The sequence below is a fragment of the Gymnogyps californianus genome, chromosome 19, assembly GCF_018139145.2.
Source record: "Gymnogyps californianus isolate 813 chromosome 19, ASM1813914v2, whole genome shotgun sequence".
Classification (NCBI taxonomy): Eukaryota; Metazoa; Chordata; class Aves; order Accipitriformes; family Cathartidae; genus Gymnogyps; species Gymnogyps californianus.
In genome coordinates, this window is record NC_059489.1 from 12981470 (window position 1) to 12997625 (window position 16156).

The 16156-nt window shown below is 47.1% G+C and overlaps 1 protein-coding gene across 1 annotated transcript in view; it reads right to left on the reverse strand.

Moving 5' to 3' along the window:
• DNAH9 (dynein axonemal heavy chain 9) overlaps positions 1-16156 on the reverse strand; it is a 210588-nt gene that overhangs the window by 156950 nt on the left and 37482 nt on the right. The window contains 11 exon segments of the mRNA XM_050908668.1: positions 234-521; positions 1770-1908; positions 2226-2383; positions 5488-5592; positions 6438-6594; positions 7693-7853; positions 8960-9199; positions 9889-10014; positions 11026-11178; positions 14709-14835; positions 15972-16102. Coding sequence (XP_050764625.1) covers positions 234-521; positions 1770-1908; positions 2226-2383; positions 5488-5592; positions 6438-6594; positions 7693-7853; positions 8960-9199; positions 9889-10014; positions 11026-11178; positions 14709-14835; positions 15972-16102 — 1785 coding nt within the window.

Sequence of the window (16156 nt, forward strand, 5' to 3'; positions counted from 1 at the left end):
CTTTCATGAGCCTACAAGAGTTAGCCCCTTTGTAAACTCAGGGACCAAGCCAGTGCTGGCTTTAGGGGCAGGTGCAACTGCATCAGACCCAGCATAGCTGACCCTGTCCTCCATCAAGGTCTGCCTGCAAAGGGAATATTGTGCAGAGCCCTCTTTGTAGCAGCGAAGATGGCTGAGAAAACCCAAATGATTTGATGGTGGTGTAGGTACAGCAGAAGATCACTTGGTCTTACTTTGAGCACAAAGTTGTCCTCAGCCTGCAGCCGGAGGTCCAGCACAGCCTGCCTCACAAACGACTCAAAATTCAGGTCACGCTTCCGAGGCACATCCAGCGCAGGAAAAAGATCCCCAATCAGCCCCATAAACACCGGCACATCATCGGTCACAATCTTGGGGATGTTAAAGTCACGAAGTGAGCGCATCAGAACCTGGTCTTCAGGTCGCTCTGGGTCATCTCGTTTGAGGGAACCGGCAACAACTAGCACTGACTTGATTGCACGCAAGCCCCAGTCATAGTGATCCTACACAGGGAAAAAAAAAAGAAAAAAGAGGAGGGATGAGTTTATGCTTAGACAGCACACCACCATGCAGGGGTAAGAACCAGCAGCTCCAAACTGCCAGACAAGTCAGCAATGGAAACACATCCAAATCTGTTATTTGCATTGTGGCCAGAGACCTCCACCAGCCTGAGCTACCTGATTTCCATTTCAGTAGGTGAAATTCCCGTCAGGGACAGTATTAAAGAGGCAAATAATTCAGCTGTTCATCCCATCACCTGGGCTCAGAGTTGGCATTAAGACAGCAGTAGGACTTGCACTCTGGAGACCTAAGCAATTTGTTTCACCTAAATCATAAAGCAGCTAAAGTAAGGCCAGCCAGACCGCTGGATCTGCACGAGCTACCAAGGTGAAAGATTTGTTAGTCCATTATGAGGCCCCAAATACCCAAATTTCTCCATCCTGCCCATCACAAGATTACCAGGCATGTTTGGTCCCAGAGGCAGTCCACTAAGCAGGGGCCAGCAAGGACATTGCTGAAAAAGAAGCACAAAGAGGCATGAGAGGAACTCTCAAGCCAACAAGCAACTCTTTAATTTCTGCTCTGTTAAGACACTCCAGAGCACAGCTTGACAGCTGACAGCTTTGTGTGGGAGGCCACGGCTTCCACCAAAACCTCCAAGATACAGCACAAAGTTTCTGTGACAAGGCATCTCCCACCCAGCCTCATGCTGGCACAGCCAAGATCAGGTTTTCCATCTGGAGTCCTGATTCAACTCCTCTAGACCCAGCTTTGATCTATGCAAATGATGACAAGGAGAAATCTGATTAATTAGAACTTTGCACTGCAAGTGACCCTACTTGGTCAACACTTGACACAACAGGGAACTGTTAGGCTGAACTCAGAGAGGGACAGGCATCATAAACCCATTGCAGACAGGAGAATCAATAGGAACTAAGAGACTGGAAAGCAAAGGGTCACTGAATATTACCCCAAGCATGGTGTCATTTGAGCCCATTGAAAAATCTCTCCCATTAATGCAGCTGGTCAAGTGCTTTTGTCCCTGCAGATCCTCCAGTAAAGCAGTTTGAAAATTTCATTGCTCTGATGATCACAAACCTTCTCTTCTCCCAGCAGCTAGTGTAAATGCAGTCATTAAATAAAAGCTGTGAAGCTTTAGCCATGGAGGTGAGTGGGAGAATGGCATGTTCCTGCTGATTTTGGAGATCAACAGGCTTCATTGTACCATCCAACCACAGAAGCGGGCTCACCTGCTTGGACAGGAGCTCTTTGCAGAGTTGGTACAGAGTAATGAACTTCCTGGCTAACACCCGGGCCTCGATGAATCCCTCGGCCACCAACATAATTTCACAGATCAGCTCAAAGTCTGGCACAACCATCGCGCATGGCCTAAAAAGACAGGCAAGAAAAGATCACAGAACAAGGATTTCTTGACTACAGGTCTTAGGGGCAGTGGATTTGTGGCTTTATCTTCCAGGTCTTCTCCAGTGAGCCAGGTCACACACTGCCTTTCCCATCGCAAGGGACAGAGCTCCTTTGCCCTGACTGTGCATTCCCAAACCCAGGCGTGTTGTGCAAGGCTGAAACTATCTGTGATTCCTCAGTGCAAGTGAATTCCCCAAGGAAATGAAGTCAAGCCTGGATATTCCAAAAGACAATTTCTGCCAGTCTTATAATACAGGTCACAAACCTTGACCTGGACTCACCGGAAGAGAGCTTTTAAATTCTCAGGTAGCTCGGTTCGCCCTGCATAACCAGGGTTCATGGTGATGAAAATGCCTACTGAGGGAACTAAGTTAATGTCTTCTCCAAGAAAATTAAAGGATTTCTTCTTCTCCCGTATTGCATCCTGCACACTCTTCACCTAGGAACGAAGGCAGTATTATAGTATTGGTGTTCAGTTATGAAAAACACACTAGACAACAGTGCTGCCTTCCTTACACTTGGCCCCATGATGACTGGGACTTATCACTGTTTTAGTTTTTTACTGACCATATAAAGCTTTATACACTGTTTGGAGTAAATCTGTGTGGCAATATCAATCCCCCATCACGATCAAACTCTGACAAAGCAGAAAAGAGACCCTCTGAAGAGACTGTGCAGTCAAACTGCAAAGAAGTTGCAAGAATTTGCACCATTGCTCCATAAGACAATGACGGGTGTGGGTGAGGAAGAGCAGCTCAGGAGAAGGAAACGCCTCCAAAGCTGCCTGCATCTCACCTTGGCTTTTGACATCACCTGTGGGACACTTGGCACATCTCACAGCAAAAACACCACCAAAGGCCAAATCATCTCTTTCAGCTTCCCAACCTAGCAGGAGGCCAGACGCCTGAGATGAGATGCAGGGCTGTCCAGGCATCCACAACACAGCCAACATGCAAATGCAGTCCCAAGAGTCTGACACAGTACAGGTCCCTGATTCCCTCTGCCCATCTTCACCTCTCCCCACACACCACTGCTCTTCATGACAGCCCAAACCCCTCCTGTGCCAGCTCTGTTCCTTGAGTAGGCCCAGAAAAGGAGCAGCATTTCTCAGTAAACTTGGCCTCAGCTCAATTGCAAACTGATCACTTGATATTGCTAGATATTAAAGATTTTGGGACATCAGATGCTTAATTTAAAACCAAAACCACAAGGCAGAAACTGTAAGACCTCCCCTGACACCTTCACTCACTAATATTGTATTGTCTTTCATATTTGCCTGATTGCAGCTTTGTTGTTCTCATTCTTCACCTTCCAAAGAGAGCAAGTTTATTAAAGCTAGATCGCCTTCTTGCAAACAGCATTTCAGTGAGGGAGAAATCTCTCTGTATTCACTACTCTAACCTTACTGCTGTTTGCCACCTTAAAGTTAAGCAATTAATCGAATTTTTCTCGGTAAGGAACCATATCGACATTAGCTGCATGACTAAGACAGCCAATTAAACATCGCCATGGTTACACTCCTAATAGCAGCCAGGAGACACGATGATGGAATGACAGTCGTGCTGCTTTCTTCAGATGCTGCGCTCCAGCCAGGAGTGAGGAAATCATTAGCAGTTGAGTCATATCTGGGCTTCTTTTGTTCAGCTTCCCTTTTTATTTTAAGATCCTCAAAGACTTTTTTCAATGACACCTTTAAACCAGAACCTGACGGAAGAGAAATTGAGAGGGAATGATACATAAACTCCTGTACCCGCCTGGGGCTTCTTTGGGACGTCACATAAGGTACCACTCTTTACGGGTGAAAGAGAGATGAGAAGAGTGAGGAGTTCATGGAGGGGTTCAGAACGTCTTTGACCGAAACATTTACAAAAGTGTAGAAACTTCTGGGCTCTAGATCTTCCTTTCTGCAATGCCAAGCCCAAAAGAGGGTCCAGGAAGAATTCAACACCTCAGTCAGGCACTGGAATCCTAAAACCTGCACTGAGCTGATGCTTGGGTCCAGAAGAACTTAGATACTTTGGCACCTCAATTTTCAGCACTGAAGTCCCCCAAGGCTCAAAACTTTCAGTTCTGCCCATATCAGAGCTGTCTTGGTCTGGACAGTGCAGTTGAGCACCCACCCTCTGCTCAAACTCCCCTGGTAGCTGGATTTACCTGGCATTATCAGAAGACACCAACGAGATTTAGGATCTGGACAACATCCAGACACAGCTCTCCTTCAAAGCAAGGGCCAGAAGTGGTAGCAGAGCCTGCTCTCATCCTGCTGCCCCGTGGTTATACCTGGGCTGCCCCAGATTTCAGCCCCTGCCAGAGGGGATTCACTCCTGCAGTACTTACCCTGCATGCCCCCTCACCACCCACGGGGCAGGCATGAGCAGAGTACAGAGCACCTCTCCTTCTGCAATCCTTTCCCCTGTGTAAAATATTTCTAGATTTCGTCGTGGGCCAGTAAGATGAAGGGATGGAGGAGGCAAATTATATATAGGAGGAGGCAGATTATATATAAGCACAAGAGAACAGGACTTTCTAGCATGATGGGGAGGGCAGTCTCCTTTCCAGCCCTTCTCCAAGGACTACTGCTGTGCTTCACACGGGACTCACCAATAAAATGCACTGAACAGTTAAACTGCAGAGGAGATGAGAAATCATTCCACTGGGAAAACACCTATGCATAGCTGGGCACAGCTCAAATAGCTCTCTCCTAGCTTTAATCCCACACTGTCAGGGTATCCTAGGCAAGCACATAAGCAAGGACTGAAGATCTGCTGCAGGTTCCAGTTACCAAGTGTCACCCAGCTGACACCAGTTTTCAGGAGCAGCGTGCTGCACCCACGGGGCTGCACACATTCCTCCTAGGAATTACACCACTTGGCCAGGAATACCCTCCGAAGCCATTTGGCAGAGCTCTCATTACAGACACTGGAATTAAATCTACAGCCATACGAAAAGAGAAGGAAGGAAAGAAGACTGCACAGTCTTGGTGACAGGTAAGCGTTAAGGAAATTAATCTTGAATGTATTCCTATTCGTTGAATATGACACACAACCGGTGCCTGACTGGAGGCAATAAGTAACCCCAAAAGTCCAGCTGGCCATGGATCTGCCCGAAACACCACCCTTCCCCTCCACAAAAATTATTCCCTACATGGCAGGCTGAGTAGCCATAATTCAAGGCAGCTCTCCTCCCTAAAATGATACACTGCAATTATCTCAGTATATTAATGACACGAGTGTCTTCCTCAGGAGGAATAGGTACAGAGCCATGGTGTATACCGATCTGGGAAAAGATGCTATAAAGAATTGCCTCAACACAAATGCTGTAACCGGGGGAAGAAAAGAAGTGACAAAAATGTTTGCAGCACATCACTGCTACATTTTGTCAGTGCTGTGATATTCATGTGATTAATCTTGGGATATAATCCCTCACCTGCCTACACACGGAACTGAAACCAGCAACGTGCACTTTCTGTATTTACCCTCGCTCAAAAAGCTGCAGCATGGCTTTGCCTTCTTTGTATTTATTTACAAGCATTTCTCCACTTACCTGTACAGCAACCACAGAAAGGACCTCAACTGAGATCCTGTTAAATTCATCAAAACAGCCCCAGGCTCCCGTCTGGGAAAGGCCTTTGTAAATATTCCCACAAGACTGGAAAAAAGAAAAAAAAAAAGATTACAAGAGTGAAATCACAAATGGAATCAACTCCAGCGAAAAAATGGATTTTATTTCCCAGCCTGTTTATTTATAGCAGTTTACAGTCTATTGTGGGTATTTAGAAAAGTGCATGGAAACAGCAGGCACAACTCAATTATAATATTTATAGCTCTGCACAGTTTGCCACTTGATTTGCTAATTGCACTTTCTCGATATATCAGTGCACTGGTTTCATTTAAAGGTCACCTGTGCTAAATTACTGACTGCCCCGCTTCCTGGGAGAGCCCATAAGCTGAATAAAATATGATCCGAGGCTACCAAAATCACTGTACCATGCCAGACCGGCAGAGAGCAAGACTCAGCCTAACGATTCAGCGTTCTGCAGTGGCTGAAGGTTCAGCACGTTTTGGCCTTATTCTGGGAGAGGATCCTGAGAAAACCAGGAAAGGTCACTTCCCATGCCAGGCCCTGTCAACCTGCAAGCATGCCAAGAAGAAACAACCAGGGTCGAAGTATCAGCACAGCCTCGGTCTCAACTGAACAGGGCAAAATTTTTGAAGCATTTCACATAGAATCTAACTCCAGAAGGGAAGGGAAAGGCGTAACAAGGCAGAGAGCACAGTTCGGGTCTCTGCCTCCTGAAGAACCTTGTGCAAGTCTTAGAGAAGAAAAGGGAGGAGGAGAAAAAGTGTTCAGCAGAAAGGAACGTAGCAGGGATTTGAGGAGAGGTGATGGATCAAAGCGATCTCAGCTGGATTACTCTCATCCTTCAGGTTTCATCGGGCCCTGAGCATCCTCAGCCCCCCATGACGGCACTGGGGCCAAGTTGGGAGTAGTACCTTGTAGTCCATCTGCTCGGAGCAGTTAAACACATACACCATGATGCCCAGAGCTCGCCCCAAATCTTTCGTAGTCTCTGTCTTGCCAGTGCCTGCAGGGCCCGCAGGTGCTCCGCTCATAGTCAGGTGCAGCGACTGGGTCAGGGTGATGTAACATCTTTCACAGCAAAGGGTGAAGGAAAAAAAGGAAAGAGATTGAGACTTAGTCCAACAGGTCACTGTTGGGCTGCAGAGAAATGGCACTAGGGCAATGCACTCAGGAGAGCCTTTCTTCTGAAAAGCTGTACATGAGCAGGGTGCATGTCTAAGCTGAAAGTCCTCTTGGGCATTGATTACCACCTCTGCCCAGCTGTGTTTTCTCCAAGAGATACTCGTCTTCTACTGGGGTCTGCCCAATATCTTCACGTCTGGGTTGTGCTTTCTTTGGATCCTCATACCACTCATTGATATTGGGCATGTCCCAGATAATATGAGAAAAGATCAGCTTTTCTGAAAGACCTTCCTCTTGCTTCCCAGCGCTCTTCAGCCCAAAAGGATCTCATTCCCCATCACTGACAGAAACCTGCTCAGATGGCCTATGAATGATCCCACTCAACGCTGCAGCGGACCTCAAATCTTCTCCACCATGCTGATGACGGACACCAGGGAGGTGCCCACATGTGGGTGTCTATACTCCCTGTATAAGCCACAGAGCTGGAGTCAAAACCTGATAAGGCATGGGGGCTTGGCTCAGCTGACTAACACAGGTGACTAGAGCCACCTGAGATGCTCCTGGCTATTGAAATGTCACATAGGGTGGAAAGATATGACAAGGGGTCCACAGGAGACTTGCACGCTTCTGGATTGGCAGCTGGAAGCCAGCTGGGACAATGCAGAGCGTCTCAAGTCACCCTAGGTGTCCCCATTGAGACAACGGAACCAAGAGGTAGATGTCTGCTTCAAGACGGGATGAAAGCTTTCTAGACTCACCAGCTCTATGTGGTGTGGACACCTTGTGCACAGGCAGACACCCACAAGTGAGCATCTTAATCTGTGAGCTGAATCCCACCCTGGGATCTGAGGCACAGATACCCCAGAGGGTAACACCATCAAATCACAAACCAGGTGAGAGTTAGAGCTCTGCCACCGGATTGCTGGGACACAGAGAAAGAACAAGAGGAATGCGGGTGTCCAAACTAAATCCATCTTTGGTTAGCAGCTTTTTCTCTAACTGAGTGGCAAAGCCCAGCTATGATGGTGTTTCCTGGGGACTTACCTGTCAGTCAGTGGAGTGATCACAAGCCGAGGGGTATTGCCAAGGTATTCGTAGGAGTACAGGAACTGGGCGTCACAGATGTTGGCAAAGCAGTGCCGTTCCTCATCCGACCATCTGTGCCGGAGCTGTGACAGCCAAATGAATGCCTGGGCGTTGTCCACCTGCAATGCACCCACAAGCACCATCATGGGAAGGCCAGGGGTGCCAGGCACACACGACTCAGGTGCCAAAATGGTGACTGCAATGAAGTTTTCATCGGGGATGGACTGGTCCTCACTGCGAAGGCAGGCGTGGTGAGGAAGGTCACCTCCCTATAATGTGGTGAGAAATGTCACCTCCCCATCTCCCATCAGTAGAGGGTAGGAACCAAATTAGTAACCACGTTGGTGGGAGAGCAAAAAGTGAATACTCAAGAGAGAGAGCAGCACAAAAAGACTCCTGAAGAGGAGATTTAAGAAGCAGCAAGCCGTGAAGAGGCTCTTATAATGCAAACGGAGTGAGAGAAGGAGCAGAGGCTGTCTAGACAGGGAAGGGGCCACAGACAGCACCAGGGAAACAGACTGGGGATGGGGGACAAGGACAGCCATGGCCAGCATGCTCTGCACGGCCAGCAGGCAGGCCCAGCAGATGGACCGCTTCACCACAAACTGGGCCAAGGTACCACCAAGCCCAGCTGAGCCTTGAAGTCAGAAACCCTGAGAGCAGCCTGGCTGCCTCCAAGAGGACACAGATGAGGGTAAAGCCACAACCCAGCACACTCAAGGCACCTTCCCACCCACCTGCAGGGCTGGACACTTGACACAGTGTTAAGGACAGGGGAGTGGTGTGGGAGAGGCATGCAGGACAAGGGAGTTCCGAAGGAGTCCCTGTGGTCCCACACCAGGCCAAGGAGGTTACAAAAAGAAAATCCCAAATGCTTTTTCTTACTTTCTAAAGATGTAAGTGAGACTGCATCCAGCAGCCTCCCAACACAACGCCATCATCCACCAACATGTGCCTTGGCAACAGGACACAGGGCCACACTCTCACTCCTGGTGTGAATGTGGCAAGTACAAGCCCCTTGGTGGTGCACGGCCATGACACAGAACAGCACTGCAGGCTTACAGTGGCTTCCTGTCTCCTTACCACAAATGTTGTAGAAGTAAATTTAGTCGTGTATCTCCCACTGAGACAGGCAGTAATCTGAATGGCCTGTGGCTGGTCTATCACTCCTGTAACCCCCACTCCAAGGCCCAGCACAGGACCATGCTGAGCTGCGAACACAAACCTTCTGCGCTATCATCTTTGCCACCACGTCCCGAGCGTGCACATCGATGGTGCATACGGTCATGATTTTCTGCCTGTCACCCTTGGAGAGCTGCCCAATCAGCATGGTAACAAGGGTGTTCAGCTGGGTCACTTGCTTCTTGTGATATTCCTTCATCGCATTCTCATAGCCTTCCTCCACTCTGGCAAAGGCAATCCCAACCTCGGTTGTCCACCAGATCTGGGTGCAGGTAAGAGCCACCTAGGGAAATGAGCTGGCTCAGTATCAGGGAAAACACCAGAGCTTCCTTACGTTCAAGAGCATCTGATCCACAGGGAGATCAAGTATGAAGTATCCATGACATGAAATTAAATATTTTTTTCACACAGTAGTCACAGCAGAGAGGACAACAGGGATCTGCCCTGTGACATTCATTTAAAACATCATATCAGTGGTAGAGATATTTAGCAGCTACTTACTAGTAAATTAGTACCTTTCACATGCCTGACACAGCGGAGGAGGAAGAGCTGGAGACCATGAGGCTGTCAGAGGTGCATTTGAGGGGCTCTTTTCTCTCATTAGGCCTCACCACTTTGTTTTCCTGCTGCACCTCTCACTCCTCTGGGTGTACAGACTTCCCGTGACCCACAGGGTGCAGCAGGCACTGCCCAAACCCCCGCGCTCTGTAACCCAGCCAAGAGCGTATCCTTCCTGGAGTCCCAATCAGAGCATGGAGCTCAGCCTGGAAACTCCATCAGGAGATTGCCAGGATAAAGGACAACTCAACCTTCCTCCCTTCTGGACAGCACAGTGGAGGCCAGAAACGTCCCCATCCACAGCTAGAGGCCACTACTGAAAGAAGGGAAGGGAAGGGCAGGACTGAAGGGGAAGCCAAAGGCTGCCTTTCTCACGTGCCAGCCTGAGTGGAGATGAGGAGCAGTGGCAGATACCTGGGCAGGGTAGTCAAAGAGCCACTGTTCCCTTGGCTTCTCCTCGTAAGCCATGACGGCTTCCGTCATCTCGTCTCTCACAGTAGCTCTCATGCTGTCTAGTACGTGGTTCAGCCAGACCTCAACCTGGAGAAGAGATTAAATCTCAGTAACACATTCGCTCTTCTTAAGCACCTTTGGTAACTAGCGAAGATAGGGAGTGGGACAAGCATCTCAACTCGAGTTAAACAAGCCTCAGACTTGTTTAAACCTTCTTCAGACTGGGTGGTTTTAGCCAATTCTGGTACTGCAGGTTTAGCATCTATTTCCAGACACCAAGAACACAAGGCAGATTTTTCTTGAACTCCAGCTATAGGAAAAACCAAAATGACTAATGACTACCAATGACTAATTTGGTTCGGCGCATTCCACCTCCAGGCCAAGACAGAATCACTCTTGGGATGCGGGCACAATCTGCCAGCAGCAGGAGAAAGCTCCTGCTGAACTTGGGAATGCAATTCCTGCTGAATTCAGTTTTTCACAGGCAAAGCCCTCACCGAGAAGATAGTTTAAATGCAGCAAGCTCTGTCACTGGGGAGCTCAGTAGCTGGTATTACGTACTTTAGCTTCCTATAATAGTCCATAGAGAAAGGTGCAGCTACAGGGACAGATAAGCTGAGCAGTAGTTTGATTCTTACATTTCATACTTTAACTCATCCTATGAAAGAAGGAAGATTTGGAAAAGAGGGAACAAAGTCTTCTCTTTCAAAAGATACCCATGCAGAGGTACTATGGAATAGCTTAGTCTATTTTCAATCTGCATCCCCTTCCTTACCAAGGATATTTGTGACAAGCTGTAAGACTAACCTTCAAAACATCTCAGAAAAATTCAAATAAAAAAACCTAGTTAGAAAAAAGCCACAGCCCTTTCTCCTACAGTGGACTGTGTCACCCATGCCCCACCTTAGTGAGGACCTATCCAGAGTGGGACCAAGGGCTGTGGTGTACGGAGGAATTAAATTACACACTACCTCTTCCAGCCTTTCTCATAAAGGAAGAGTAGTGAAGCTCTACAACGTCTTGGCAACAGATGCCCCCAAAAGGGGTAGGAGAGCAGACTCCACTGGACAGTTTTGATAGACAAGGTCTTCCTCTCACCTGCCCGCTGCAGTCACAGGGTTCACTGAAGCTGACATATTCTTCTTCTCTACTGTACATTCCCAGGCCAACCTTGGTTGGCTTTTGCTCAGAGTCCAGCCGGAATTTCATCTTGGCCAAGTTGTCGAAGAGTTTGGAAAGATGACGTTGTGCCTGCAAAAGGAATTGCATAAATAAAGCAACTGAGACAGGACAAGCAGAATGGAGATCACCATACATGTCACAGGCACAATCATGTTCACAAAGCATGACATTGGACATCTTGGTAGCACCACATCTTCTTACACATGGCCAGGATACTTCGAATGGAAGCCTCTTGCTGTCTCTCGCAATACTTCCATCTATTTCTACATCATTTAGAAAACAGACGTGCCTTAATAAATCATATTTCCCCATTGGGAAATTTCCCATACAGGGCAAAACCACAGAAAATATTCAAACATTGCATGACCTCTGTCCTGGTTTCAGCTAGGACAGAGTTATTTTTCTTCCTAGTAGCTGGTATAGTGCTGTGTTTTGGATTTAGTAGGAAAATAATGTTGATAACACACTGATGTTTTTAGTCGTAGCTAAGTAGTGTTTATACTAAGTCAAGGATTTTTCAGCTTCTCATGCCCAGCCAGCAAGAAGGCTGGAGGGGCACAAGGAGCTGGGAGGGGACACCGCCAGGACAGCTGACCCAAACTGGCCAAAGAGCTATTCCATACCATATGACATCATACCCAGTATATAAACTGGGGGACCTGGCTGGGAGGGGCGATCGTGGCTCGGGAACTAACTGGGCATCGGTCAACGAGTGGTGAGCAATTGCATTGTGCACCACTTGCTTTGTATAGTTTAATTCTTTTAGTATTGCTATTGTCATATTATTATTATTATCATTATCATTGTTTTTCCTTCCTTTCTGTCCTATTAAACTGTCTTTATTCAACTCACGAGGTTTTTTTTTTCCTGATTCTCTCCCCCATCCCAGGGGTGGGGGGGCAGTGAGCGAGCGGCTGCGTGGTGCTCAGCTGCCGGCTGGGGTGAAACCACAGCACCTCCTAGCCCAAATTTCCCTACATGTAGTGATGAGAGGTCTCTAGGCATTGCTCCACCTCCTCCTATTCTCAGTATGCTGTGGAGTTTTCTTCACTATGAACCTCCTGGTTTTTCACTACTAGAAATCAATTCTGTGCCAATGAAAAGTCCTGAATTCTTCTCCATGGAGAATAAAGACCGTTATTTCTGCCCAAGACCCACGATAAACAGCTTAACAGCCCAGACCTCCTACGAAACACTCACCTTGACCGAAAGCACTCTTCCAGAAGGAAAATAATAATTTAGTCCTTTCCTGTTCACACCCAGGTGAGTTTGAAAAGCCAACAAGGAGATGTTAGCATCACTGCTGCGGGCTCTTAACATCGGCACCTGCATGCTGGGAGCTGAGCAGGTCACCAACGCTTCTTCCAGATCACTACATAACACACAACTACATCACTGCATGTGTCACACGCCACTGCCAACAAAGGGGCCTTCTCCGAGAACTGATGTTCCCATGGCAAGGGTCAGCTCACAAAGCAGTCCCAGGCAGGAGCTGCCCCTCTCAATGACAGCCGAGACAGAGCGGTGGACACACTCCCATGGGGTGGGATGAGAAAGGAGAACAGCCCATGATGCCTCGTGCTCTAATGCTTTCAGAGAAAGACGGGTGGACTTGTCCATTTAATTCTGACTCGCTGACTCGCAAAGGATTACAACACTCCTTCTCACAAGCTGTCCTGCAGGTGGACATAGCTCAGTAGTCGTCTTACACACATTCAAGCAGGGCCAAATCCTGGAAGGTGCTAAGTACCTCCGAGAAGCAAAGGGCACTCGGCATCCTCCCAGGCAAGCATATCTCCTTTCAAATCTTAAGTAAACCATAGAAACCTTTTCTTACATCTAGAAGTTTCTGCTCACAAATCCCCACTGTCCGTTCCCAGACCCTGGCCAGACTGCAGGGCTTCGGACACACTCCAGCACTTGGTGTAATCCTGCCGCCGGAGCCCTGAATACACCTGAATCTGCACAAGTTCAATACCCAGTTCAAGAAGATAATATCATTGTGTATTTAATCCTCCTTTAGGCATTATCAGACTTTAAAACTACAGTGGAAAGGCTGAGAGCATATCCATGTATGATCCTACTTGACATTTACTTTGATTTTACTGCAAATAGTTTTGAATAACAGAAAACACCAGGAATTTCTTCTTACTCCATGGAGCATTTCAACACAGTATCTTTTCTTTGATTTCTGTGGGTTTTTTCTCTCCATTTTAAGTATCAATCAACTATGTATTTATGATACTCTGCGGGCTGAAATCACCCAACAGCAGAAACAGATATGAGCAGTGCTGAAGGTTAGAGGCAAACAACAGCATTTCCAAATGCACGTGCAAACCTCTTCCATTCACATGCTCACGTGAATGTTAAAAATGATGAAAAGCTTAAAGAATGCAAGACTACTCGCTACTGAAAGATGGAATAAGGAATTCATTCCTTATCCAACACTCTCCAGTTCCTGTGAACATTTTGATTGGTTTTACATACCAACCTCAGGATAAATGATGCATCCCAAACAACGCCAGCCAGAGCACAGCATTGCCAGGCAAAATGGCCAAGGTTTCCTGACAGCAACTCCTGCAGCACTAATAATCAACCCTAACGCTGCTATGCTCTGTATGGAAAAACATCTGCAGGACTGAACCCTCTGAACTCTGCCCGCTGGGGGATAGGAGGTGCCTTGTGCTCCTCTGGGGGTTGGGGGGAAGAGCACAGTGAAGCCATTTCCTAAAACAGGAAGGTTACTACAAGTTCCTCCACAGGATGATCCAGCAATCCACCAAAGTCAACAGGAGGAATTGCATATTTGGAGTGATTTCCCCACATCTGGCATTCAGGCACCGTCCCCAGAAACCCAGCCTGGAGAGGAGAAGCCTCCTCAGTCAGATGGTGCAGAAGCCCAGTGCAGGAGGTCAGATACCCAGCCTAGCCCCTGAGCTGCACAGGGATGGATGGCAAACCAAGAAATCTACTTGCTTGCCTTCGCCATAGCCACTGTCTGACCACCAGCTGTCTTAGCTCTTTCAGGTCGTGTTCTTCTCTCTCCCTATAATCAGGACATCCCAAAGACCTTTGCATGGGGGAAGGAAGAAGTGGCTGACTAGCAAATGCCTCTTCTGCCTAAAAAAAGGGAACTCTCCAAGCCACCAGTTGTTAACACTTCCACATTTGAATGCCCAGTCTGTGGCTTTTTCAACAGCAGATGCTGTTTGGTGGCATCCCAGGTCGGGGATCCAAGGTCAGCAACAAGTTTTGGCTGAGATCCTCAAGAAAGACGGTTTCCTCCAACCTCACTGTATCCCAGCAGAAACAAAACCACTGTTTGTATGGCGTCAAAAACATAGCTCTACTCTGTGCAACGCTTTCAGGACCAACTGCAAGCTTCACCAGGGTTAGATCAGACAACATACAGTGCACATGTTGCCTTTCAAAGACGACAGATGAAGGCCAGCTGTGAAAGAATTATTATTAATCCAAGTGAGGGTGGGAGAAAAAGCACTCAAGAAAGGATAAGCTACAGGAGAGTCCCAAGACGGCATCTTCCACCGTGACATTACTGACAGCTGGAAAATGCAAAGGTGATGCAGTACAAGGCTTACCAGCTGTGGGTTGGTGCCATTGGAAAGAATATCCAATAAATCTGCAGAAGAAATGAAGTAAAATCTGGGAAAGGCCAACCTCTTCATGTCCAAATATTCAGCCAAAGCCTTCTCACACAGAGACAACCTGGGGAGACAAAGCAGATAAACAGAGCCCAGGACAGGTGGGTAAATATCCTTTCACGTTTCATGCTACAGTTTGGGTTATCAAGCAGATTCTCCCCTACCATGAGGAAATGCCAGACATGAGCTGAGCCTGTAGGCTGGTCCTCTACAGCATTTTCCAAACAGATCAACATAGCACATAGTAACTCATACATCTCCCTCTACTCCCAAGGGTCAAACTGCCTAGGAGTCAGAGAAGCCTCATAAAAAAGCAGAAACACAGGTGGAAGAAGAGACTAGAAAGGGTTTGCAGTCTGACCTTCTGTTTTAGACAAGCTCATAACTGCCACAGGTGATTTCACATTGGGATGAAAGTTTCCATAACTGCTTTTATTCTAATGAGACACATTTTAAAGTCTGATTCAGACCTACTCAGCTTTTTGTGTTTGCGAAGCCTGAAAGGAAACTTGTATGCTCCAATCTAAAATGAATCTTTCAGTGTTTACATGCTAAACTACTGCTGAGCTTACAAAGTTCATAAATAACATGCAGCTAGTCCTCTGTGAGGAACATTGGCCTTATCTGATTGAAAAATAAAATAAATCTTTATTTTAAATGGATACTTATTACTGAGAGAACAGCTATCATATTAACTTTTAAGTGTGTTCCAGGTAGACGAGCTCATATGTTAAGTGAGAAGTGTATCCATCTCAGGACACTAAGGTCTTTCTCAGAGAGTCTAGTTACACCAGGTATCAAGGGTATACATGCAGAGGGAATTTCATAAATTAAAGAACATGGGCTCAGCTCTGCTGCAGATATCCCTGTCTGGACTGCTAAATAGATATTTAAGACATTGTATTTGGGGTGGCAGTGAGGCCATGTGTTACTAAAACCAGCTGAATGCCTAGCTTTGTATGCGTGCAACTCAATATTCAGGATGAGAACTTGCACACACACAAAGCCAGACTCCACTTTGGGGGCTTCAGGGTGATGGATCACAAACAAAAAGACTCAAGAAAGATCAGAAATGCTGCGACTTGTGAATGCAAGAAACGCATAGTCTAGGAAGAAAGCCTTGGAGCACAGGTTAAACAAACTTGTTAGAGTTGATCCCAATCTCTGCCAAAATCCTGGGATTTTTGAAGTTCTACCTACCTACTCTGAATGTCCTCCAGTTGTTGGGACAGACCTGGTTTATTAGTGGCCTCAACTACGTTTGGGGTTCTCTGAGCTTCATAGGCCAGTTCTTTAAAATCCACATCAATCCCTTCAAAGCGTTTGGAGTCCTAAAAAGCAATACAAGGAACACATTCATGCTAAAACACTGATTTTGTGCTAAA